At 38.7% G+C, this 25,594-nt stretch overlaps 1 protein-coding gene across 9 annotated transcripts in view; it reads right to left on the minus strand.

Annotated features, from left to right (window-relative positions):
• Positions 1 to 25,594, minus strand: part of RBMS3 (RNA binding motif single stranded interacting protein 3) — a gene marked incomplete at its 3' end in the record, with an annotated part of 632,486 nt that overhangs the window by 226,042 nt on the left and 380,850 nt on the right. For all 9 annotated transcript variants that reach the window (XM_079795310.1, XM_079795314.1, XM_079795312.1 and 6 more), the window contains exons 5-6: positions 18,032 to 18,189; positions 1,634 to 1,713 (exon numbers count right to left, since the gene is read on the minus strand). In XM_079795310.1, the coding sequence (XP_079651436.1) occupies positions 1,634 to 1,713; positions 18,032 to 18,189 (238 nt within the window). The remainder of the gene's footprint in view (positions 1 to 1,633; positions 1,714 to 18,031; positions 18,190 to 25,594) is intronic.

Below are 25,594 nucleotides of genomic sequence, written 5' to 3' on the forward strand. Positions count from 1 at the left end.
CTCAAGGGAACATTGTGCATGGAAGCTAACCAGACCGAGGCACAGGCTTCACTGTGTGTTGACTCTCCGGTTAACCAGAGATGCCACTTTGGATCTTGCAGATCATCCAAGTGTCAGTCTGGAGGGCTCTTCTCCTTTCCTGACATCCTCCCCAAACCAACCAATTCACAAAGAACCCTGACCCCTTCACAAAAAATATTTCTTTTTGTTCAAACTTCCTCTTGTATAAACCAAAAAATATTTGAAGGAATTAAAATGTTCAACCCCCTGCCCTAACTGGTTTTGCTCAATGGATAGAGCATCAGCCTGCAGACTGAAGGGTCCCAGGTTCGATTCCGGTCAAGGGCATGTACCTTGGTTGCGGGCACATCCTCAGTAGGGGGTGTTCAGGAGGCAGCTGATCAATGTTTCTCTCTCATCAATGTTTCTAACTCTCTATCCCTTTCCCTTCCTCTCTGTAAAAAATCAATAAAATACATTTAAAAAATAAATAAAATGTTCAACCCCTGAACTTTCTAACCATGGGTTTGAAGTAATACACACATTATAAACACTATAGAAATTCAGCTTAGAGAGATCAAAAAGGGGACATCTGTAATACTTTCAACAATAAATATATTTTTAGAAAGACCAAAAGGAAAATTATTGTAAGGCCGAAGAAGTTACATTATTCCGGAGAATCACCAAAAACAAAAGAGCAACAAATAAAACCAACATGCATTAGTCAGATATTTATTTATTCATTGCAGTTTTTAGCACCTCTGTCAAGTTTTAATGTTTTCATATGTGAGTGAGATATATATTTTTAAATGTACTCACCTAATATTAAATACCTCCTATATAAGCTACTACCAGGTTAATATCAAAATAAGGCAGGCATTTCTGCTTAAGCTCTGACATGTGATAGATTCAACTTTTGTATGTATAATTTTGAGTATAATTCTTTTTTAAAATGTAATTCTTAATAGCATAAAGTTATATCATTTTAGTATATATGGACCTAAGAATTTTGCTTTGGAAAATGAGAAATGCCCTGGGACAGTCTAGGTTGGTGCTCCTCAATCTCTCTCTGATGAATGGACAGTTTTAAGAAATTTTTCAGTATGTCAGTAATTGATATTTTTGTAAAATATGAACTTATGCACCCAGATTTTATGACAATGTCCAATTGCTATGAAAGTTTCTAAATGCTTATGCTCACTTTCTGTATTCTTCTTGTCATGGACAGGGAAGATATGTTTGGACACTGGCATCAACCTATGGCCTTGTGCATATATCACTGTTCAGATATTTATAAATTAAAAATCAAGATAATGTACCAATATGAATGACAGGAGTCAGAAACTTCCTTCACTTTGAGTGCATCTTTAACTACTTTTTGCTATATTTTTCTTCTAATTCACTTTAGGGAATGAGCAGCAGAGAGTCAAAAGAAAGGCCATTGAAGAATCACCAAAAAGTGTGTGGTAGTTTTAAGAAAGATGAGTTGCTACATGGTATTAAAAATTATACATTTATCAATGGATCCTTTTCCATCCCAATGACCCACTAAAGGCCTTAGCATGTACTCATTCTAATCCTAACAATAAGCCCAGACACTACTGAATCATACTTAATGGTATATGGGTCTTACCTGGGATGCCAGGTGGTGTTTTCAGATATTTTCCATTAAAATGTTGAATTACCACTTCACATTTTTCAGTAGACTCCATTCTGGAAAAAGAAGTAAAGGGGGATCATACACTTTTCACGAATTTGTGCATATTCAGGAAAATAAATAAAAACAAAAAGGAAAATGGAAAAGCTCAATTTGTTTTACCAGAATTTGTCAGCTGTTACCATGACCACCATGACCAGGTCTACAGGACATCACCAACACATCTTTGCTGAGAGGGTATTGTTTATGTGGATGGCTCTGTGCTGAGTCCTCAACCAGAGGCAGTACTAAGGCATGATCTTATGTAATCTATACAATAATGTTAGGCCAATAAATGTGCTCTTGCCTGGCTGGTATAGCGCAGTGGTTGAGCGTGGACCTATGCACCAGGAGGTCATGGGTTGGATTCCCGGGTTGTGGCTCAATCCCCAGCAGGGGGCATGCAGGAGGAAGCTGATTGATGATGTTTCTCTCTCACTGATGTTTCTATCAATCTCTCCCTCTCCCTTTCTCTCTCTCTTTAAAATCAATAAAAGGTATTTTATAAATGTATTTTTTATTGTTGATAGTATTATCTCCCATTTTCTCTCCTTCACCTCCTCCTCCTCCCAGCACCTAACCACCACCACCACCACCCCACCCCACCCCGGACTTCACTACCCTATTGCCGGAGTCCATGGGCTATGTATATAAGTATATCAATTCTTTGGTTTATCTCTTCTCATTAAAAATATTTTTTAAGAAGTGCTCCATAAATACCTGTTAAATGTCTAAATTAGCAAACTTCATTATGGCTTTTCATATCAGTGAGGGTGCTGAGGCTTAGAGAGGTGAAACACTTGCCAATAAGTTTAATTGAGACCCATGAGACATCAAAGCCATTCTGTAACTACTAAGCTATCCTGCTGAGGGACTTCACAAAGCAAATTGGTGAGATGTGCTTTATTTCAACCTCTTTCAGCCTAAATAATGGTTAATAGAGTAGTGCCATCATCAGTTTCATGACACTTTCATTGATAACCCACTGGGTGAAAGATACAAAAGTGAATTACTTGGTGTCTGTAATGTGAGAGGAAAATGTAAATATACAAACCTCAGGTGCTGAACTTTCTTCATTTTGAACAACCTTGGTTTTTTTATACTAGATATCAATGTTCCTAAACTGGGTTTCTCGTGCCAAATTTTGTCACCTCACACAGAAGCTAATGAATGAACATTTTGAGCTATACCATCATCATTTCAATATTGGCAGTATCACCATATCCTGAGTAGTATTGGCAACAATTTTAGTAATTAACTATATCTGGGCTTTATTACTTTATAAAATTGGATGGAACAGATAAAAAAATAAAGGGTTTACTCTGATTAAAGGAAATTAAGTCCCACAAACAGCACACTAGAGACAAAAATAAATTTAAGAAACAGAACACATCCATATAAAAGGATGTACATGAAATGTGTGAAATCTGTCTAAAAGGCGAAGTATAATTTAAATGTTCTGCTCTGTTATGAATATGAGCTTTCGGGGAATGGAGCCCCTTGACACAAGCTGTAAAACTTTTCTACCTCTACATCTTATGTGTGTTTTCAGGATCATATTATTTGACCATATTATATGCAGAGGATACAAGACAAGGAAAAAGGTGTAAGCCAATGACAAAGAAGTTATACATTTATTACAGCTATAGGAACTGAAATGTGAGAGGAATTCCAGAAGCCAGGGAAATGCCGGGAAAATGGGGAGAGAGAGGCCAGAAGGGCCTGTGAGGAAGTAATTGGGCAGGGGCCTGAGCTGGGCAGGCGAGAGGGCCTGTGCCTTTTAGATGGGGTAGAGTGAGCAGATCACTGTGGCTGGAGTGAAAGATTTACCTGGGGAAACTCCTGGAGAAAAGCTGAGAGATGCAAACAAGGCCATCTGAATGATCAGATTAAAAATTTGGAGTTGGTATCAGGAGCATGTTCCATTGAGGACCTTAATTTTTTTTTTGTGCTAAATTGAAAAAAAAAAATTCTTTTCTGATGTACATTCATTCCTACGAGGCAGGCGAAGGACACACATTTTTCTGTATTGATACACATAACGAACCTCTTCCTACCAATCAGATTGGCTTTATGGGCACAAGACCTGTGCAGAACCACAGAGCTACACACTTAGACCAAGCCTGCACTTGGTTTTAACACTCTGTTTTCAACATCTTAAAATCCTTAATAATTTTCCAGAAAGGGTTCTTGCATTTGTATATTTTACTAGGTCCCCAAAATTACAAAGCTGGTCCTGCTATGATAAGAAAATGCAGGAAACTAATGTGACATGAATAGGCTAGTATTCATTCATCAGGTGGTCCAATGGATCAACATAGGTGTTATTTTGATAAACAACAAGAATGAACCGATTTTATGTCCAAATGAAACAAAAAAGAAACTCTTTAACCTTAATAACATGCGACTTTAAACGTTAAAAATATAAAGACAGCATTTTGTTAATTGCTTACTCACAATTTCCCCCAAATCAGAAGACATTTGGATTAGAAACACAAGGTGAAACCTTCCTCATTCCAAATATTCTGGAGTAGCTAAGTACAATTTTTCTAACTTCTCTAAGTTTCCTTTCTGGTGAATCTTTTATAGTAAGTCTTCCAACTTTTTTTTTGAAGTAGGAAAGTTCCATTTCTAGGAACAAAAGAATTCTAATTTTGTTCTTTCTCTCTTCCCACAGGATCCACTATCTATTGTCTCTTAGGGAAAATAACCTTCCCTCCTAGCAGAGACATGAATGGGAGAGAAAATGTAAGCCCTTAATGACTACAGATGTTACTTTATGGAATTTTTATTCCAGGAGAGCTACAGAATAAAAATCTTGTGCCCCAGAGTCCCCTTCCCTATTCAGGCTCTCTCTGGGTACCCATCTCAATAAAAGGCCGTTAAGAATCTAAAGCTTGCTTGCAAGAGTCCTACAAATCAAACCCTTTCTCTTTGTCTTAAAATGACATGGGATTCTGCCCTAGCCGGTTTGGCTCAGTGGATAGAGCATCGGCCTGAGGACTGAAGGGTCCAAAGTTTGATTCTGGTCAAGGGCACATGCCTGGGTTGCGAGCTTGATCCCCAGTGGGGGGTGTGCAGGAGGCAGCGGATCAGTGATTCTCTCTCATCACTGACGTTTCTATCTCCCTCTCCTCACTTCCTCTCTGGAATCAATGAAAATATATTTTTTTAAATGACATGGGATTCTAAATGAAGACTAAAACCTAATGGGGGTCAGTAAGAGTGTGTGTGTGTGTGTGTGTGTGTGTGTGTGTGCGTGTGCACTTGTTGATTCTGTATCATGTGTTTTAGGGAATCCAGAGATAGCTAAAGAAGAACATCAAGTAGCCAACCCAGTTGACTGACCTAAAATATTTCTGCCCTGGTTTGAAAGGCTCAAGTTTTCCTTTTTAGACTCTATATATGACCGTCTTTTCTTAAGACTGTTTTACAGCCACATCTAGCCGGATGGGGGCTGTTTCTAGGAACACAAAGACAGCAGCCTAGATGGTTCACGTTAGCTTCATTCAGATTTAACTAAGTCAATGTCTACAGTGAGGCTTTAGAGACTCTCCTCTCTGAAAGAATAAATGCAATAAAAGTCTGTTTTCTATCGCTGCCGGCGCTTAGTGTCAAACCGTGTTACGCCGCACCACCCAGCAGTGACAATTTCATTTTAATACACGGGGCACATTTTAACTAGGCAAAACAGTCCCAGCAAAGACAGCAATATCAGAGCTGCCAAGGGGAAAGGCTCAGTGTTTCTCGTGCATTTTATGTGGGAGCAGAACAAAAGTGAGACCCATGGAGCTGGGGCTGGGTGTGTGTATGTGTGTGTTTGGAGGGGGGGGCGGGTGGAGGAGGGGGGTGGAGATTGCTTTTGAATAGCTACCTCTGAAGAATGTGCCCATTTTCTTCTCAAGTTTCACAATTAACCGCTTTGAAATGCCAGCTCAAGCTATCTGCGATCTGGCACACGCTTCAGTTGAAACTGACACTAGCATTATCAAGTGAGTCTGAAAAGGCAGCACGCCAGACAAAGCTGCCTTTACATGTCCCTTTCAGACGGGCCACTGAATCACTACAACCGAATCTATTCTTCCTAGCAGGTACCTGAGCCCCCTCGCGTCCCTCGGAGCAGCTCGCATGCCAGGCCAACCATTCACCCGATGATACATTAATTAGGTTCGTACAAGGCTCTAATCATTGTATAAAGCTTAAGGGTTTTCTGTTAGGTCTGGTGTTTAAATATAAACACACATTAAAGGCCCCGTTTGACATTCTTTCTTGTCTCAGTGCCTAGGAACCTGGCTTCCGTCATTCAAAATGCATCACAGAATTGTGATTTTTTTTTAAACATTTTTTTTCCCCAACAGCTACGAAGAGGAGCTAATTTCACAGCCAATACAATTCCCACAGGCAGATGACATCAGACGAGAGCCTGATCCAATATTAGGAAAATGTTCTGGGTCAGACTTGACGTGCAGAGGTAAAGAAGTGTTCCGCAAAACCATTTGCAGCCCACCTATCCCAAGCCCACCAGAGGACTTCTCAGTGTCTGACCTTAAACCAATAAGCGTGATCAACCATGTATTTAAAACAAATCCGCCCTGTCATTTTATTATGCTTAATTAGAGGTTTTCACTATTGCGAAAATTTTTGTGGTTTTGCAATCCCAGGCTCTTGTACAAATGATCGGCAACTTAGAAACATCCCACACTGCAAGCCAGTCGTCCCTCATTTCGGGTAAGATTTACGCCAAGGGTCAACATTATAAGCTTTTTAAAAGTACTACAATGCGCGCTCCTTACATTTTGAAAACAATTTATGTCGTTTACTCCTTAATCCACTGTAATGGAAGGAATAACTGGGGGTCCCAGGAACGAAGATGAGAGGATGACTTGAGTTTTCTTCTTAGTTTTTGCAATTTGTTTTCTTCCGGCCAGATCCTGGACATCCGTACGATACAAGGGTCATGCATGTCGCACAGTGACAAAGAGTGGCCTCCCTACTGTCTCCCTTTGCAGAAACCTCGATATCTGGGTAGTCTTGCTCAGCATTACAACACAGCCTCTTAGGAAAGAGAGGTGTGGACAATATTTGACTAATGGAAACCCACTCCCGAGTTTGGGAATCGTATACATTCAAAACCAGAAATAGCCTCAGATAACTTCAACAGTATACAGGTGAAGAAACTAACGCCAGGAGACAGGTGGCTAGTGGATGATCCTGGAATAGAACATGCGTCTCTTGACTTTCAATTCAGGTGGCTTCTTTGGAAGAGATGGAGCTCCATGGTGGTCTCCTGATTCCCAATATTCATCTTCTTTAATCCGTTCTGACACTGGATGGATTCTGCTAGCTCAATTCCACCACAGCTGACTAGAGCAGTTGTTCTAAAAAATGGAGATACACCCTGATATGACATGACCAGAAGGGCACTTCACCTCTCTGGTATTCATTCCAAAAGTATGCACATAATATGGATCCTATCATGAAAAAAAACTCAGACAAACCCAGATCTGGACTCATTCTGCAGAAAACCTGTTGAGTACTACCTGGGAAAAATTAGGAAACTCTCTGAGAAACTGTCAAAGAACAGAGCAGACTGGTGAGACATAGCAACTAACTGGAAAATGGTACCTTAGACTGGATCCTGGAACAGAAAGAGGATGTCCATGAAAAAAAAAAATGGGTGAAATCCAAATAAACCTGGATTTCACCAGCTGGTGTAGCTCAGTGGTTGAGCATCGACCTTTGAACCAGGAGGTAGGTCATGGTTCGATGCCCGGTCAGGGCACATGCCCAGGTTGCAGCAGTTAACAGATCAATATACCAATGTCAGTTTCTTATTTTGATAAATAATGCATGGTAATGTAAAGTGTTAAGAACAAGTGACACTGGGTGTGCGGTATATGAGAACTCTGTATTATCTTTGTAACTTTCTGTAAAACCAAACTTATTCCAAAAGAAAAAGCTTATTTAATGATGTCTGTACATTAAAATGATCAGGAAACTATTTTTAAAAATAGCAATGTCTGGGCCCCAACTCAGGAGATGCTGACTTAATTGGCTTGGCATGAAGTCCAGGGACATATTTTTCAAAGCTACCCAGGTGATTTCAGAGTGCCGCCGGGGTTAAAAACCACTCCACTGGAGCTCTGTGTCAGGTGTCCCAAACTGGAAATGGTGGGCCAAATCCAGCCTTCTGGGATGTTTTCTTTGGACTGCAAAGAGTTTTTGGAAAATTTGAAATACTTGTCAAAATTTTAAATTGGGAGACTTCACATAAAAAAATTGAATTTCTGATTCCTCTTAAAAATGAGACGATTTGACCCATGTTTTTTTGTATGGCAAGTATGGTGTAATAAAAACCAATTCGGTTTTTGGCCTAGTCCCTGCCACAGAACTGTTAAATCCCTTGGAATGTCCTGAGTAATAGGAATGTTTTTTCTTTTTGTTATTCACAATAAGCCCCTTTTGACCATATCTGAGTTTATGTTAATGAAATGACTCAAACTGGGACCCCTAGAAAGATTCAGGATGAGGCCAGTCACCAGAAAGGCCAACTGATCAGAAGGATGCAGCTTTCAACTCTACCCTCCAACCTCTGGAGAGACTGGAGAGGAGCTGGAGATTGATCTCTACCAACTATGGCCAATAATTTAGTCAATGAAACCTCCATAAAAAATACTGAAGGACAGGTTTCAGGAGCTTCCTGATTGGTTAACATATTGATGTTCTGGAAAGGCGGTGTGCCTTAAAAGGGCAGGGAAGTTCTTAGGCATCCCCATGCCTCCCTTGCCCTGTGCATCTCTTTTGGCTGTTCCCGAGCTGTATCCTTTAATAATGTACCGGTATACACACATAAAGTGTTTTTGTGAGTTCTCTTGTTTGCTCCAGTGAATTATCAAATCTGAGAGGGATCACGGAAGTCCTGAAGTTGTAGTTGGCCTGGATAGAAGTGTGCGTAGCCCAGGGACAGTTTTGTGAGACTAAGCCCTTAAACCTGTGGAGTCCGCTGAGAACTCTGGGTAGAGACAGAACTGAATTGAATTGTTGGACTCCCAGTTACTGTCAGAGAATTGGGAGAACTGTCGGGGGAACATGACTCACATTTGGTATCAGAAAAAAAAGACATCACAGCCTAGAGTTGAGCAGTTGTTTCCTTTACAGAGAGCCAGTCTGCCATCATCCCTACCAACCTGTACCAAGTGCCAATCCCAAGGCAAGAAGCAGATGCTAGCTATTGCTGACCTTGCACTATTTTGGGTTTTTTGTCTGTTTGTTTTTTTCATGATGGAGTCAAGAGGGGGTAAAAAAAGTTAGCTTATCCACGTGTACTTGTGTTTTGCATTTACCTCTTCTCATATGTCTTCTCTGCTCTGTTCTATGCACCAAAGTAAGCTTTCGATGGATGGTATCATCTTGGCTCTCTTATCTGATGGCATTTCATTGGGTTCAGCCATTGGGGACTTAGGGAAAGCAGAGAGAAGTATGAGCAGCTCTTTCTTATTCTCTCTCTGCTTTGGCACTTGTCTCTCTGGCAGGAGCTGTATCCCTCTCTGTCTCCAGCTCATCCAGGCAGCCCCTGCTCCAAAGCTGGGTCTCACTGACCTCTAGGAATACTCCTCCTCCTGCGTTTAGCTCTCATGGTGGTCCAGGCTTCCTCCTGCTGCTCATCTCTGAGTGTCTTGGTATTCGTTTGACAGTTCCCTTAACTCTGCCCACACTTCTGTAAATACTCCTTTATTCTAGTCTCTTCAGTTGAATAATTTGGGGCAAAATTCTGTTTCCAGACCACAATCTGATGGCTACATCATAAAACTATCAATAATTATGAAACAATATTATCCTGGAAGCTGTGTATTTCAAGAAAAAATGTAAGGGAAGAAAAGTTTTCTTACACTCAATAAAGGAACCACTTCTCTCTCTAGCTTAGTTTACTGCCTGTCTGTGATGAACATCCTTATCTAGATACATCAGAAGCTAAATTTCTCTTTTTTTACCATAAGTTCATGCTTTCAAAAAGAATTTGGGTACAGAAATAGGAGAAAATTAAATTTGAAAAATTAAAGCTGAGATAATGAAAGAAATCAATGAGAAAGCCTGCCATTAAAGGCACTGGAATGCATCATCACTTTTAATCAGTCTCTTTGAGCTGCAATCATATTCCAGTCCTAGATATTGTTAGAGATTACATCTCTTTTCTTTCCTCTATGATCTAACAACTTTGCCTTTCTTCTGCTGCCCAAATATGTGAACTTGGCCTCACCATGGATCTTCTGTTCCCTTTTTCCTTTGCCAAAGATGCTCTCTTCACTCCCCAGCCCCACCAAGAGACTCTCCTGGCTGGTTCCTCTTTATCATTTGTATCTTAGTTTAAATGCTCTGTCCTCAGGGGGCTCTCCTGTCCCTGACTTCAGCCTCTGATTCTGCCATATTCTCCACTGTACCCCTATGTTTTATTCTGTTTTCATGAATCTTTGATATTTTAGTATTTGTTTGATTGCATGCTTTTTGTCTCCTCGATTTAGTACAATATCCACCTATGAAAGCAGATATTTATCTTTTGTGTACACCTCTGAATTACTGCATCTAGAATAATTACTGGCATATTAGCAGTGCTCAAGACATATGTATCAGATGAACTGAATGAATATAAATGAATGAATATGTCTTATATATCAGGAAAGGAGGCTCAGAGAGATTAAGTAACTAGTGCTAGAACGCAGATAAAAAGTGCAGAATTAAGATGCAAGCTCAGTTGCTTCTGACCCATAAACCTGTGTTCATAACCACACAGAAAATAGATGGGTTGGTCCAAATCACAGAAAACTGAGAATGTAGGAAAGATACTAAATAAAGAGACTGACACTAGTAGTCCAAATGAGATGTCCAAGTTTCTCCTCTTTATTGGCTGGAAGCAGACAGACAGCCTACCTCAAAGGCACACAGCCTTTGGATGACCCAAGAGTCCCCGTCATGGTTTGTGCTTAGAGCAGGGAGAGCAAAGAGATCTTACTGGTCCGGAGCACACTGAATGGCCACCACTTCCAATCTAGAGGCAACAGAGTTCTCCCATTTCAGTTTCTCATGGGTAAAACATATTCAGAACTCCCCTCCCATTCTACAGAGGCAGGTCCTTTCAATTTTGTAATTACAAAACAATAACATATTAGTATGTTTTTCTTCCCTCTTTAAACATATCCACTGAGCCAAACTGGCAAGGGCTAGACAGTCATTTTCAAGGCGCACATACTGCCCAATAAAAAAGTTTTAGCAATTTGCTTTATAATTTTAAAAATTCCTATATTTTCATTATATTTATTCTGAACCAGAGTTCTCATTATATCTCACCGGGTGAGAAAAGATAGGGAGCAAGCAGATCAGGCAGTAAATGGCAAATCAATTAAGTTTTAATGATATTCAGAGTTATAAGAATACAAACAATTTTTAATCCTCTATTTATATTGATTTTTAATAATCTGGCTGATATTTGTCTGCCTGTAACCATGATTGATTTTTTTGTTTTGTTTTGTTTTGTTTTTACTTTGTGAAAAGAAGAATTGGAATTATTTGGAAAACTTGCTCATTTGGTTAAGAGAATTGAGACACAGGGCTTCCTGTGTGTTAAAAGTCATTCAGACAAAACTCCATGAGAATCAAATTAAAAGCACTGGAGAGGGGCGGGAAATACGACAAATACAAAGGTCTCTGTGCTCAGCAGTCTCTCACGCTCTTTAGCTCACCAGGGGACAGTAAATGCATTTCTTAAAGAGGGTCTATGTTCCCAGATGTTGAAGCTGTACTGTGAGTGCTTACCCCACCCCACCCCTTCTCTGCTTTGGGTCATGCTTTACCAGCCTCTCATAATACTTTTTCAATGTGATTTTTGTTAGACAAACGGGCTCATGTTTCTGGGAATGGGAAATGGATAACACCAGCACACAGTCCCGTCCCTCCAGGCCAGGACTGATTTATGCTCTGATCCACACCCTCTAAGGCAAGGTAGTCTGTGGGCACCCACTAGCCTTGCAATAATGGGTCTGTCTGACTATCAGCGTTCCCACCATAACTTCTGTTTTTAGAGGTTTATGACTTGGCTATAAAATGCTGCCTGGAGGGGGGTGGGTCGCACAGAATTGGTTTAAGTTACAAGAGAGTTAAAAACATAACAAATAAAATAAAATGTCTGTGAAGTCAGACACTATCTAGTGCTTCTGGAACTTTGGAAAGCCTGTAATTGTGCTGTCTGTGCGCCCTACTGGCATTCACATCAGTGCTTTGAAGTTCGTGTTTTAAATATAAAATGAAGATTCTACTACCTTTACTTTGAAGAGATGGTTATCAAAGAAGATTAATGTACAGCTTTAGGGTAAGATAATAATGTGGGGTTTTCTCTCTAGTCAAAACAATTCGAGGATCTCTTACACACGCATCAAGGACCACATCTGGTGGATAGAAGTGACCAGTGGTAATATTCAAACTGAAGCCTGATGAAAAAATGATTCAGGCTTCGTGAATTGAGGTGGTAAAAAATTCAAGAGCGACGTACAATTCACTACCACAATTATAGGCTAGCTGTTCTCCCAATCATTCTTTTAATAATGCCGGTGGCACTGCGAACTTTTAGAGGAAGAAATAATTTGTGAACCAAGAATAGTTGGGATGATGCTACTGTTGATTTCTCTAATGTCTCAAAATTGGTTTTTCCCGAAATGCTATCTCCCTGCATATTGCTTTAGTAAAAAACAAACCCACAAAGAACTTAAAGCGATTTCATTGGTTCATTATCAAAAATTTAGGGGGGAGCAATTATGCATCAGACTCCATTCTAGGTTCTAGGAAAGACACTAAGAAATATAAGGCTTGGCCTCTACCCTAGAGGAGCAGGAAGAGAGATGGCTTCATGATGAGTATACTTTGAGAAAGTGGGACAGTGTGATAGGGAAATCAACAGGAATCCACTCCATCTGGAAAAATCTCTAAGAATGAGGTCCAGCAATCTGAGTTTTTAGAGAGCCTCCTGATGATTCTGAGAACCTATGCCCTTAGGCTCTCAAGTTTTAGAGAGCATCGGAGACACCTGAAGTGCTTGTTAAAACCCACCGCTGCACCCCACCTACCCCCCACTCATTGCTGATTCAGTCTGAGGTAGGGCTCAAACATTTGCATTTCTACAATTTCCCAGGGAGTGCTGCTGTCCTAGAAAGGACACCTTGAGAACCATTGTCCCAAGGCATCCATTGCATGTAATCTATTACCTTCTCTGACTAGCTATAGCTATGTTCTATCTTTGGAAAAATTCAGAAAATAGTGACTCAAAGTATTTCTGTTTTGTGGTTCAGAAAGTGAGCTTTTGATAAGAAAGGCTGAGGAGGAAAAAGACAATATTTTAGAAGCCGGAAATGTGTACAAGAGTTAATTTGTATATGATCAAGTTAGTTAAAGCAGTAGCTGCAATTGTTTGAGAAAATGCAGAGCACATATTAAACTGTGGGGAAGTAGGAATTTGGGCAGGTCTATTTACAAATGCAATAGCCAAAATTCTTTTCTCATTCCATCAAACTGGTAAATCACATGGGATCCTGCTTCTTAAAATTTCAGGTCTAAGGTAATGGAGAATGAAATACTTATTCTGTTTCAGCTTCCTGGCTTCTTACAAGAGAGGCAAGTCAGATTTTCTTGAGATTTCTTAGACATGAGAAATTATTGGCTTGCTTTGAACCTAAGATTTCCTTTACAATCCACATGCCACTTTCTGAAACTGGAAAATGCACGAGTTAGAGTACAGAGACCTAAGTTTCAGTATTGAAATGTGACCAATAATTCATATTTAGAGCTTAAACTTTTAAAAATTGCTTGGGGTTTAGTCATTCAAAACCTTCATAGAAAGATAATTATGCAATCTACCATTCACCCATTTATCCATCCAACAATAAAAAAGAAAATTTTACTTCAGTAAATGTACAATCCAATGGGTGAAGAAATAAAATAGTGAATTATGATTGTGATAAATTTATTTAAAAAAAAACACAACTCACAACTTTGACAAGAACTATAACAAGAGAACCTAACTTTGTCTAAAGGCTAGAGCTGGAAATCAGTGAAGTATTCTTTAAAGAAAAGACATTTAAGCCTATATTTGAAGGATGAGTAGGCAGAAACTAGAGGAAGAGTCACATATAACAGTGGAGAAGGGCAGCTTATGTCTAGGGAGGGAGGCAGGAAGACAGGCTAGGAAGATAAGCCATGTCAGAAATAATGATGTCAGGGATAATGATGTCGGAGGTCTGAATCCAGTTACTCAGACCATATGGAAAGGAAGTCAGCAGGCCTCTGACATGATCAGATTTGCATTTTTAAAGAATATCTCTCATGGCATCTACTAGTATATGCAAAATACACTGAAGGACTGAGAGGATACATTCAGAGAAGATAAAATAATAACTTAAAATTCCCATCCTTATTCAGTTTCTAAAAGAGAAAAAAAAAATTACGGATCTTACCATTTCATGACAACACATACTGTGATTATAATTTTACCCCTTACAGTGTGCATCACTTGGTTCTGCACATAAGGAAAATATTCTTCATTTTAAGCAGACTCAACATGTGCAGAGAAGATACAGATGAGAGAAATGAAGAGCCCAATCTTTATGTTATGAGCTAAATTGTGTCCCATGCTCAAATTCCCATGATGAAATCCTCACCCTTTACAGGATGTGACTGTATTTAGAGACAGGGCCTTTAAAGGCGTCCTTAAATTAATATGAGGTCAGATGGGTGGGTCCTAACCCAATCTCTACTTAAGAGGAGATTAGGACTCAAACAAAATGGAAGGCCAGATGAAGACACAGGGAGAAGAAGACCAACTATAAAACAAGGAGGGGAAACCAGACCTGCTGACATCATTATCTTGGATGCCTAGCCTCTAGAATTGTGAGAAAATATATTTATTTTGTCTAAGCCACCCGGTCTGTTTGTATTTTGTCCTGGCAGCCCTAACAAACAATATACTTAATGCCAAAAAAAAAAAAATCCTTTGTTAAAAAAAAAATCACCATAGATATTCTTAGAAAATATGTTCTGTTGATTTAAAAGATGTTCATTTCTCAGCAGGATTACAAATGAAGGAGAAATTAACTTTCTAAATAGAGTTTTTTGGGGTGAGAGAGGTGGGGATGAACCAAAGGAATGTGCTTGCTGTGTGAAGCGTAACAGTGATTACAGTGAACTCCCACACAGGTCAGACTTCCAACTGTAGGTTGTGCACTACCCAAGAATGACTACATTGGCAAAGCAGAGCTAATCACACCAATTCTGCTTTGACCATGAAAACCAACAGTTAACAGTGTTCTGAAAACTGATATGTTTCATGCATACATTCAAGTCTGGGAGACGTTCCTCATTTTGCCCAATTCTCTTCAAAATCATCAAACATGTACCTTGCATATATCTACTGGTCTACTATGTGTAGAACATTGTGAGGAATATAAAGAATTTAAAGGCATGGTCCATGTCCTCTGGGAAGTCAAGAAAGAAATCAACTAACATTTACATTACAATTTGCTATCTTTCTTTTTTAAAAAAAATTTTTATTGATTTTGGAGAGAAGGGGTGGGGGGAGAGAGATAAAAACATCGATGACGAGAGAGAATCATCAATTGGCTGCCTCCTGCATGCCTACATTGGGGATTGAGCCCGCAACCCCGGCATGCGCCCTGACCTGGAATCAAACCATGACCTCCTGGTTCATAGGTTGATCCTCAACCACTGAGCCATGCCAGCCAGGCTGCTATCTTTCTTTAATATATACAGGGTTCATCATAGTGGACACTCCTGTCTACAATGGACTGACTTTGACATCTATTACAAATATCCCCCATTTTGTATTACAAATGTCCCCCATTTTGCCCATCTCTACCCAGCCCCCATCCCACCCCAGGCCTTCACCACACTATTGTATGTGTCCATGGGCTATGCATATAAGTATATATATTCTTTGATTAATCTCTTCCTGCCCCCCCACAGTCCTCCCTCCTGAGATCTGTCAGTCTGTTCCATGCATCCATGCCTGTGTATGTATTTTGTTTGTCAGTTTATTTAGTTCATTAGATTCTACATGTATGTGAGATCATGTGATATTTGTCCATACTACCCAAAGCAATCTATAGATTCAATGCAATCCCTATTAAAATACCAATGGCATATTTCACAGATTTAGAACAAATATTCTAAAAATGTATATGGAACCAAAAAAGGACCCTGAATAGCCTCAGCAATATTGAGAAAGAGGAACAAAGTTGGAGGGATCATAATACCAGATAACAAACTATACTACAAGATCATTATAATCAAAACTGCCTGATATTGGCATAAGAAAGGCATACAGACCAATGGAAAGAACAGTTAACTCATAACTTAACCCATACCATTATGGTCAATTAATATTTGATAAAGAAGGCAAGAGCATACAATGGAATAGAGATAGTCTCTTCAATAAATGGTGCTTGGAAAACTGGACAGGTACGTGCAAATAAGTGAAACTAGACCACCAACTTACACCATACACAAAAATAAAATCAAGGTGGATAAAATACTTAAATATAACTTGCAAAATCATAAAAATCCTAGAAGAAACCTAGGCAGCAAAATCTCAGATATCTCACAGAGCAGTATTTTCACCAATGCAACTCCTAGGACAAGAGAAACAGGAAAAAATAAACAAATGGGACTACATCAAACTAACAAGCTTCTGCACAGCAAAGGAAACCATCAGCAAAATGAAAAGGGAACGCACTGCCTGGCCAGTGTGGGTCAGTGGTTGAGCACTGACCCATGAACTGAGAGGTCACTTGCCTGGATTGCAGACTAGATCCCCAGTAGGGGTTGTATAGGAGGCAGCCAATCGATGATTATCTGTCATCATTGATGTTTCTATCTCTCTCTTTCTCCCTTCCTCTCTCTGAAATCAATTAAAACATATTACAAAAAGAAAAAGAAATGGGAACCCACTGTATGGAAGACCATGTTTGCCAATGATACATCTGATATGGAGTTAATTTCCAAAATATGAAAAGAACTCATACAATTCACACTAGGAACAGAAACCATTCGATTAAAAAAATAGACAAAGGACTTGAATAGACATTACCAATAGATAAATGAAAAAATGCTCAGCATCACTAATCATCAGAGAGATGCCAACAAGGGTGGGGGACATTAACTGGGGAACTTATATGCATATAGTCATAGCCCATGGACACAGAGAATAGTGTGGTGAAGGCCTGGGGTGTCAGTGGGGGAAAAAATGGGGACATCTGTAATACTTTCAACAATAAAGATAAATAAATAAATAAATACATACATACATACATACATACATACATAAATCTATCTCCTACCATGTGCTGTCTTTCAAAGTGGGTTAACAGGAGTTGATTTGGAATGGTTTGCCAAGTGATGACAGGGTTCATCATAGTGGACACTCCTGTCTACAATGGACTGACTTTCAGATGACACTAACATCCATCCATTCATCCATGTGAAGCCAGCTGGAGACATGCACACACCAAGCCATGGAGAGACAGCTTTTCCTTTTCTTGTGAGCGGTTGAGCAGTTTCTTTTTCTCTGTGGTTTCTTTTGCTTTGTTTTTCATGAAGGCACAGCAGGTACAACCATTTTAATTCTGTTCCTGGCTAAGACCCTCCTTTATAAACATTCCCCTTAAAGTTAAGTAAAAACTAGTCTTCCTTTTATGACAATGAAAAAAGTGCAATCTGCTTTTCTTTTTTTCTAGTTGTGTAAAACATCAAAAAACACACGGCCAGGGCCTCTGAAGTGCAAATGCCCTCTGGACCTCCTCTTACAGTCTTGTGTTCCTTGGGACTTCCCAACAAGTCCTGTTTCTCTGTATCTCTCTTCTCTTCTTTCTTCTGCGGACTGAGAAATGCTGTCATCTCATTCTTTGGAAATCAATGCAAAACCATCTGGATGCTTCGTTCACCACATGGCTCTTTAGCTTTGGGGTACTGGGCATTTATTATCCCTAACAGAAATTGGCAGCATCTGATTTTGTTGATCTATAGCCATAGAGATGCTTGGGAACTCAGTATGCATATCATTACGACTCCAGACACATATAAACATTCAATGTACATATTTTAGAAAGCACAACCTATTTATAATTACATTGGTATTCTCTGTCTTGAAGCAAAAATACATAGAATAAATTTGATAAACTGCTTTTAAAATTTCTATTGCTTTGGGCCCTAGTGCTAGAAAGGCCCTGGAATTAAGAGGAAATGATGAGGAAAGATAAATAATGTACAATGCAAGTGTTTTACCTGGCAAAGCCAACGCCTCGGCTGACTCCGTTAGCATCTCTTAGTATTCTTGTAGAAATGACGTGTCCAAAGGGTTTCAGCATATTCTCAAGTTCCTGCTCATCCATGGAAATGGGGAGATTTGAGATGTATAGGTTTGTTGGGTCTTGCTCTTGTTGCTAAAGGAAGGAAAGAAACAAATGCAGTAAGTTCTAAATATTGAGAAAATTACTGCCCAAATGGATCAACTTTTGATTAAACTGTAACTGGACTCTACTTCAGCATGGTCTTGAAATTTCTTTCACTAAGGGAATTGCTTTTCTTCACTGAATTCCCTTCTTGCCAAAATGTTTCTTATAGAAACAATATCATCAATGAAAAGCAACTTTTCTGCCCAGCCTTCCTTAGAAAAGACTAATGAACTTTTATTTCAATTGAACTCAGGTAAATAAGTAAATTCTTTTTTATTACTACTAACTATTACTTTTACTGTTACCACTCTAATTACCATCACTTTTAGTTGCATTTGCCAAGTGCTAATAACGTGCTAGGCATTGTTTTAAACTCTTAATATGCATTATTTCATTCAATATTCTCAATATAGCCCTAGCTGGTTTGGCTCAGTGGACAGAGTGTCTGCCTGTGGACTGAAAGGTCCCAGGTTCGATTTTGGTTAAGGGCACATGCTTGGGTTGCAGGCTCGATCCCCAGTAGGGGGCATGCAGGAGGCAGCCAACCAATGATTCTCTCTCATCATTGAGGTTTCTCTCTCTCTCTCTCCCTTCCTCTCTGAAATCAATTAAAACTATATTTTAAAAAACTCTCAATATATATAATTGTTACTATTTTAAAAATATATTTTCATTGATTTCAGAGAGGAAGGGAGGGAGGGGGAAGGGGAAGGAGGGAGGAAGGGAGGGAAGGAGAGAGAGAGAGAGAGAGAGAGAGAGAGAGAGAGAGAGAGAGAGAGAGAGAGAGAGAGAGAAACATCAATGATGACAGAGAATCATTGATTGGCTTCCTCGTGCATGCCCCACACTGGGGATTGAGCCCACAACTCTGGCCTGTGGCCCTGATGGAGAATCAAATAGTGACCTCCTTGTTCATAGGTTGATGCCCAACCACTGAGGCACACCGGCCAGGCAATTGTTAGTATTTTACAAAACTGATCCCTACCTTGTCCAGGCAATTGTTAGTATGACAAAACTGATCCCTACCTTGTCCAAGTTACACAGCTAGAATGTATCAAAGCCAGGGCTGAAATCTGGGGGTATCGCTCAAGTTCTTGAGCTTCACTGTCCTGCTATACTGCCTTGTACCAGACCAATGAGGAAAAATGCATAGTCACAGAATAGCATCATCAGCTTCAGCATCAATACAGGACTTGCCAGAAGTGCAAAATCCCAGGCCCCGCCCAGAACTACTAACTCAGAAACTTGAGGGTGAGCCAAGTAGTCTGCGCTTTGAAAAGTCTTTCAGGTGATTGTGATGACTGCCCAAGTTTGGGAATCGCTGCCCTAGACCATCCATGAATATGCAAATGAATTGTGATGCCTATCATTTTCAAATCCAGCAACAATAGTGCTTAAGTAAGTTTTGCTTAATAGAATGGGAAACCAAACAACTGCTAGGATTATTTCTATGTACATGAATGTTCTCTTTCACATAATGAATTAATAAATTGGAACTTAGTTGTATGCATGATTCAAAATAACCTGACATAATTAATTATTAACATTAAAATATATCAGTTATATCATTGAACCATTGTATTTTAACTAAAACAACCTTAACTTCAAGAATTAAGCGTGGTTTAATGGGAAAAGAGAAATCCTGAAGTCTATAGGAAATGACATTACATAACAGTAAAATATCTTTTGTAAAGACTTGGTATCATATGTTGCAGAAAATTTGATATTGTATAAAATTTGACGTTTATGCACAATGAAAAAAACACAATACGCAAGATTCCAAATATTATTTAAGATCAAGTAACAATTCTGGTATGAAACTAAAATCCACTATTTTTAAAACAGCTTTAAATATTTAGATAGGCCATAATATTTTTAGTTAGCTTTAAGATTAATAAGATCTATTATTAGGTTCATTTTTTATTTTGATTTATTTATTTAAAAATATTTTTATTGATTTCAGAGAAGAAGGGAGAGGGAGAGAGAGAAACATCAATGATGAGAATCATGGATTGACTGCGTCTTGCACGTCCCCTAAGAGGGATCAGGCCCACAACCCAGGCATGTGTCCTAACTGTGACCTCCTGGTTCATAAGTCAACAACTGAACCACACCGGCAGATCACAGGTTCATTTTTAAACAGGTTAGTTTTCAAATATTTATTTATCACCACAGAAAATAGTAAAAATAAACATATAATCAATCAGAAAAAGACAGTACAACTTTAGTATTTAGCAATAGTGTAACTCTCTCTCCCTCTCTACACACACACACACACACATACGCACACACTAAGTGGTATGATCATAGAAAGAAAACAGAGATAATATTATCCTTCCCTCCTTTCCTAAATTATAACCATGGTTTGTTTTTTGTGGGGTGTTTTTTTTTTTTTCTGGGATGGTGAAAAAAAAGAAAAAGAAAAGAAAAAGTGGTGTTTTAGCCCTAACCTGTTTTGCTCAGTGGATAGAGCGTCAGCCTAGGGACTAAAGAGTCCCGGGTTTGACGGAATCCAGTCAAGGCACATGCCCAGGTGCTGGCTCAATCCCCATTAGAGGGCGTGCAGGAGACAACCAATCAATGATTCTCTCTCATCATTGATGTTTCTCTCTCTCCCTCTCCCTTCCTCTCTGAAATCAATAAAAAAAAATATTTTTTAAAAGTGGTGTTTCAGATACATAATAATGAATCTCATGCACATATAAATTTCACTACCCAGCATTTATTTTTAATCTTCACATTGTTACTCCAAAGGTAGCTGGGCAACTATCATTATATTTATTGGGCGATGAGGAAATAGAAGCATGAGAGACTCATCATTTTTTCCAAGGACAATCCACTAATTAGTGACAAAGTTAGAACCAGATTTAGCAACCAAATTTCCTATCTGCCACTCAGTGTACTTTCCACCAGCCCAATGTTTCCCAAGCTTCATTCATTTGCATGTCATTTTAGAACATTCTGCCAGCCTTGTGCTATTATTTTATTTACATAAGTTTTTTTTAAACTCAACATACCGTTGGGCATAAATAAATTTATTTCAAAAAATAAGTTTAAGTTGGTATCATAACTTGGCATAAATAGGTTACTGTAAAAATAGGGAACAAATCAATGTTATTAAGTCATGTCCATGATGTTTGTTTGCAGAAGGTTTTGACCCCAGCGGTTGACTCTCAGTAACAAATGAGATTTGTAATTAAAAGATGTGTCAGAAGCCCAGGAGCACCAGACAGTCTTTTTTTATTTTCCTGGGAAAAATAATATTTGAGAAAGAAATAATAAAAAAAAAAGAACAACTTTCTTATGATCTGATTTTTGGATCCTACACACTTATATCAACTCAAGTTCCATGAGAGACAGATACATGTCCCACAACTTAGGAGTTCCTGCCTTAACCCAGAGCTTCCAAAAGAGTGGGCTGCAACATGTGGCAGGGCCATGAATAGAATGAAATTTGCCCAACATTTTGCTCTCCTGTGTCCTTGATCAGGCTAAATAACCATAAGCAGCCAACAACACGATGCAGAGTACTGTACAGGTCTTTTCATTTTCTGTAGGCAGAAGTGCACCGATTTGTCCTGATTAAAATCCATTTCTAAATTCCCCAAGTGTAGAATGCATGGCAGCTTTTCAAAATGGTGTGCAATAAACATGTAGAGCCTGCTACATAAAGGATCGCCCAGAAAGCTATGTTCTGAATCCAAATTCAAATGGTAAGGCCAACTCATTAATTTGTGTTTAGAGAGACAATAAGACATTGGGCAGTGTCATTCCTTAATTTGAATTCACAGAAAGAATATGGTGTTGGACAGTGTTATTTATTAAGAAATTCTGTCCTTTGAAGTGCAGTATTCGTGTTGAATATGTTTGTTGACTTGAGCATAGATTTTAATTTCAGCATAGAATGAACTTTTGAATAATACATACATTCACATTTTTACTTTCAATTTAATTTATGTATCGGGTGTAGGTAAATAGATGCTGACTTAAAAGATTATTTGGCACCATGAACCAAAGAGCACTTACTTTCCTCTGAACTTTTCAGTGATCATTGCAATCTTAAAGAACTTTAAAAAAATATTTTGACCTTAAATGTTTATGATCATTTAGCTCCGGAATGGATCTACGAGGGCATTTTAACCAATCTGATCATTTCACAGAGAGAACAAAACAGAAGCTAGAGGAATGGGTATGACTTGCTCAAGGTTGTCCAGCTAATTGGTAACACATGAGAAATAGAACCCATGTCCTTTTATACCTGGTCCAATATTCTTACCAATTCATGGCACTGCCTCTGCTCATAAAATCCAATGACCAGTAGACAGCACTTTGTGATTCAAAGGAATATTAGTACAGACAGAAAGAAATATCTTTGAAGTCCTTGTTTTAGTCACTTGTGCTTATTCATCAATTGGCTTAAGTTACAGAGCTAAGGCTATGGAAAAACAATAAAGAGTTCCTAGCCTTAGCCAGCATTTCCTAGATAGTCACGCAATGAATACTTTACAGCATATTCTAGTTTATAAAAGTATATGACTGCAATTTACACATCTATTACATTTAATTGACCCCATAAGTAATTGACACCATAATTCCCCCATTTTGGTCTGTTTCCACGTATTTTTCATTTGTACTGGAATTTCTTGATTTATTACTTAGTTTTCTCAAAAGATGGTGAAAAAGTTAGAAAAATATCATCTCCATTGTTAATGAGAACAGACACAAGTCATTTCACTCAAGAATGTGTAAAGTTTTTTTCCATAAATGACTTCACTTTTCTTGGATTTTTTTGTGTATGCAAACTGCCAAAATAAGATTTATTAGCACTCATTTGCTTTTTAACACTTTCAAACAACTTTAGAATTCCAGACATTTCAAGATGGCTAAGCAAATGGATACAAATGAAGGATAAAAAATTGTTGCCCATATCTAGGCCAAAGGTTATGTCTGAGGCTGTGTTTTGGGGTATGCATTATGGTTATTATATATACACGATTCCAAAAAAGGTGGTTAACAGAATAGGATTTCAAGATAATCTACTAACACACATGTTTGACAAAACTACATTAATTATTCAGGAAGTAGTTATTGGTATTAGAGATTTTAAAACAACGTTTCTCTGGCTACCAGGTGTGGAGACCCATTTTTTTTACAATCTGTCACAGACCAATATTTATGCAAAATACAATAGAAACATTAATAAAAATAAAGTTAAAAGACATGAAAAATGCAAATTGTAATTTGTATTATTACATTCAATGGACCAAAATTACATGTAGATTAAACGTCCTGTTAGTATGAAATTGTTATAAAAGTTTTAGAATGCTTACTCTAAATTTTTGTGCTTATTTCCATTGTGGGCAAGTACTATTTCGTGAACCAAACTTGAAGTAACACTGTTTTAGGGAACTATATTCCTATTTTCCCATCACCATATAATACTAAGTTGTTAGTTTTTGCTTATTTTATATACTCTCAAGTCCTTTTTTAATCACAAAATTGTGTGTAACCAATTTATAGTCATTTTTTAACTATTAGGTGGACAAAGCCATTATAAGATGAATTATCTTCAGCAGTTGTGATAAAACATGCAGAAAATACCCCGGGGAAGTTTGAAACAACTCTGAAGTAAACATGTGACTGTAACACTTTAAAAACACAGGTACTCATACAGACTGAAGATAATACTATTATTATTATTTTACATAGGGGGAATTTTATAGTATTCAACCGTGTTTCAGGGTTATTTTATTTCATATAGCCCCTTATAATTACCTTATGAAGTAGATAGGGCAAGAGTTAAAGCTGCTTCTGATATCTTAAGAAGGTTAGCAAGGTCACATGGCTAGTAAGTAAATAAACGACATTATAAATGATATATTTTTTTGACTCTTGCTCTAGTATTCTTTCTACTACACTACACCATCTGGATATTGCCTATAAATATTACTTTTCATTGGATTTCACCTGTAGAAAGAAAAAAAATCAATGGAAAGACAAAGGAGCAATTGTTCTTAGTGGCACAATCTATTTTAAATGTTGTAGCAATTTAAAAATTATTAATAAAATTTAAATGTTTTCTCTTAGCCTGGAAAAGAAGCAGAGTCAGAGCCTCTTGTATTATTAACAAGCTGAAAGGCATCTGAGGTTTTAGAACTAGTTCAACACCAACTTTGTAAAAAGTTGTCCTCACCCTCTAGCAGTATTCTCAGCGTGTGGGCTGCATGGCTACAGGAGTTACAGCACCTCTAGCTGAGACCTGGAAGAAGCCTGCCATTCTGGTCAGATTTGCTTCAGTATCATGTGTGTGTGATGGTTAATTGTATGTGCCAACTTGACTGGGCACAGGATGCCCAGATATTCAGTCAAACATTATTCTGGATGAATCTGTGCAGATGTTTCTGGATGAGTTTAACATTTGAATCAGTAGACTGAGTAAATCGGATTACCCTCCCTAATGTGGGTGGGCCCCATCCAATCAGTTGAAGACCTGAATAGAAAAAATGGCGGATCCTCCCCTGAGTTAAGAAAGAATTCTTCCTGCCTGATGGCCTCCAAGCTGGGACACTGCTTTGCTCCTGCCTTTGGACTCGAACGGGAACATTGGTTCTTCCTGGGTCTCAAGCCTGCTGGCCTTCACACTGGAACTATGTCACTGGTTCTCCTGGATCTCCAGCTTTCTCACTGCAGATCTTGGGACCTGTCAGCCCCCGTAAGTGTATGAATAGATTCCATATTAAAAAAATCACACACAGACGCATACATATACATGGTTTTATTTCTCTAGAGAACCCTAACTAATACAATGGGTTAATTTTGTCACATCTGTATTGCTATGAAATAGTAAGACACAGGCTCAGCTCTGACCTTCACACTAGGACTTCTGCATTCCCTCGCCACACAGCCATGGCCGTTGAGCTGGGAAGGAGGTGCAGAGCCTTCTCCTAAGACAGGTGCTCTGGGAGCACACCTCCAAGCTAATGCATTAAAGAGCAAAGGAAAAAGTAAAGGACTGCCAAGGAGGAGGCTTTCACCCTCATCCCTAAATGGTGCCGAATAAATGTGTGCTCCGTTCTGTTTGCTAAGCAGTGAAGGGGGCTGCCCTATGTTTTCAATTGCCTTCTCCCTCCACTAAAAGTCAGGGTGATTTCTCCTCCCCTAGTTTCACATGGCGCTAGAGTCAGGAGGCCGACTACTAGGTCTTCCTCCCAAGGCACCAATAAGAATAATTTTCTTGAACTAAACACCAATAAGAACAATTTCTCTAAGAAGCACATAGGTTAAAAGGAAACATTTAATTATTTCCAATTTAATGTAAGCATAGCATTGGAGGTGGGAGTTCACATCCTCAAGTTCAATCGGAGGGTTTAATTCTGAATAATAAACTCAGCAA

The sequence above is a fragment of the Cnephaeus nilssonii genome (assembly GCF_951640355.1).
Source record: "Cnephaeus nilssonii genome assembly, chromosome: 17".
In the NCBI taxonomy this organism is placed as follows: Eukaryota; Metazoa; Chordata; class Mammalia; order Chiroptera; family Vespertilionidae; genus Cnephaeus; species Cnephaeus nilssonii.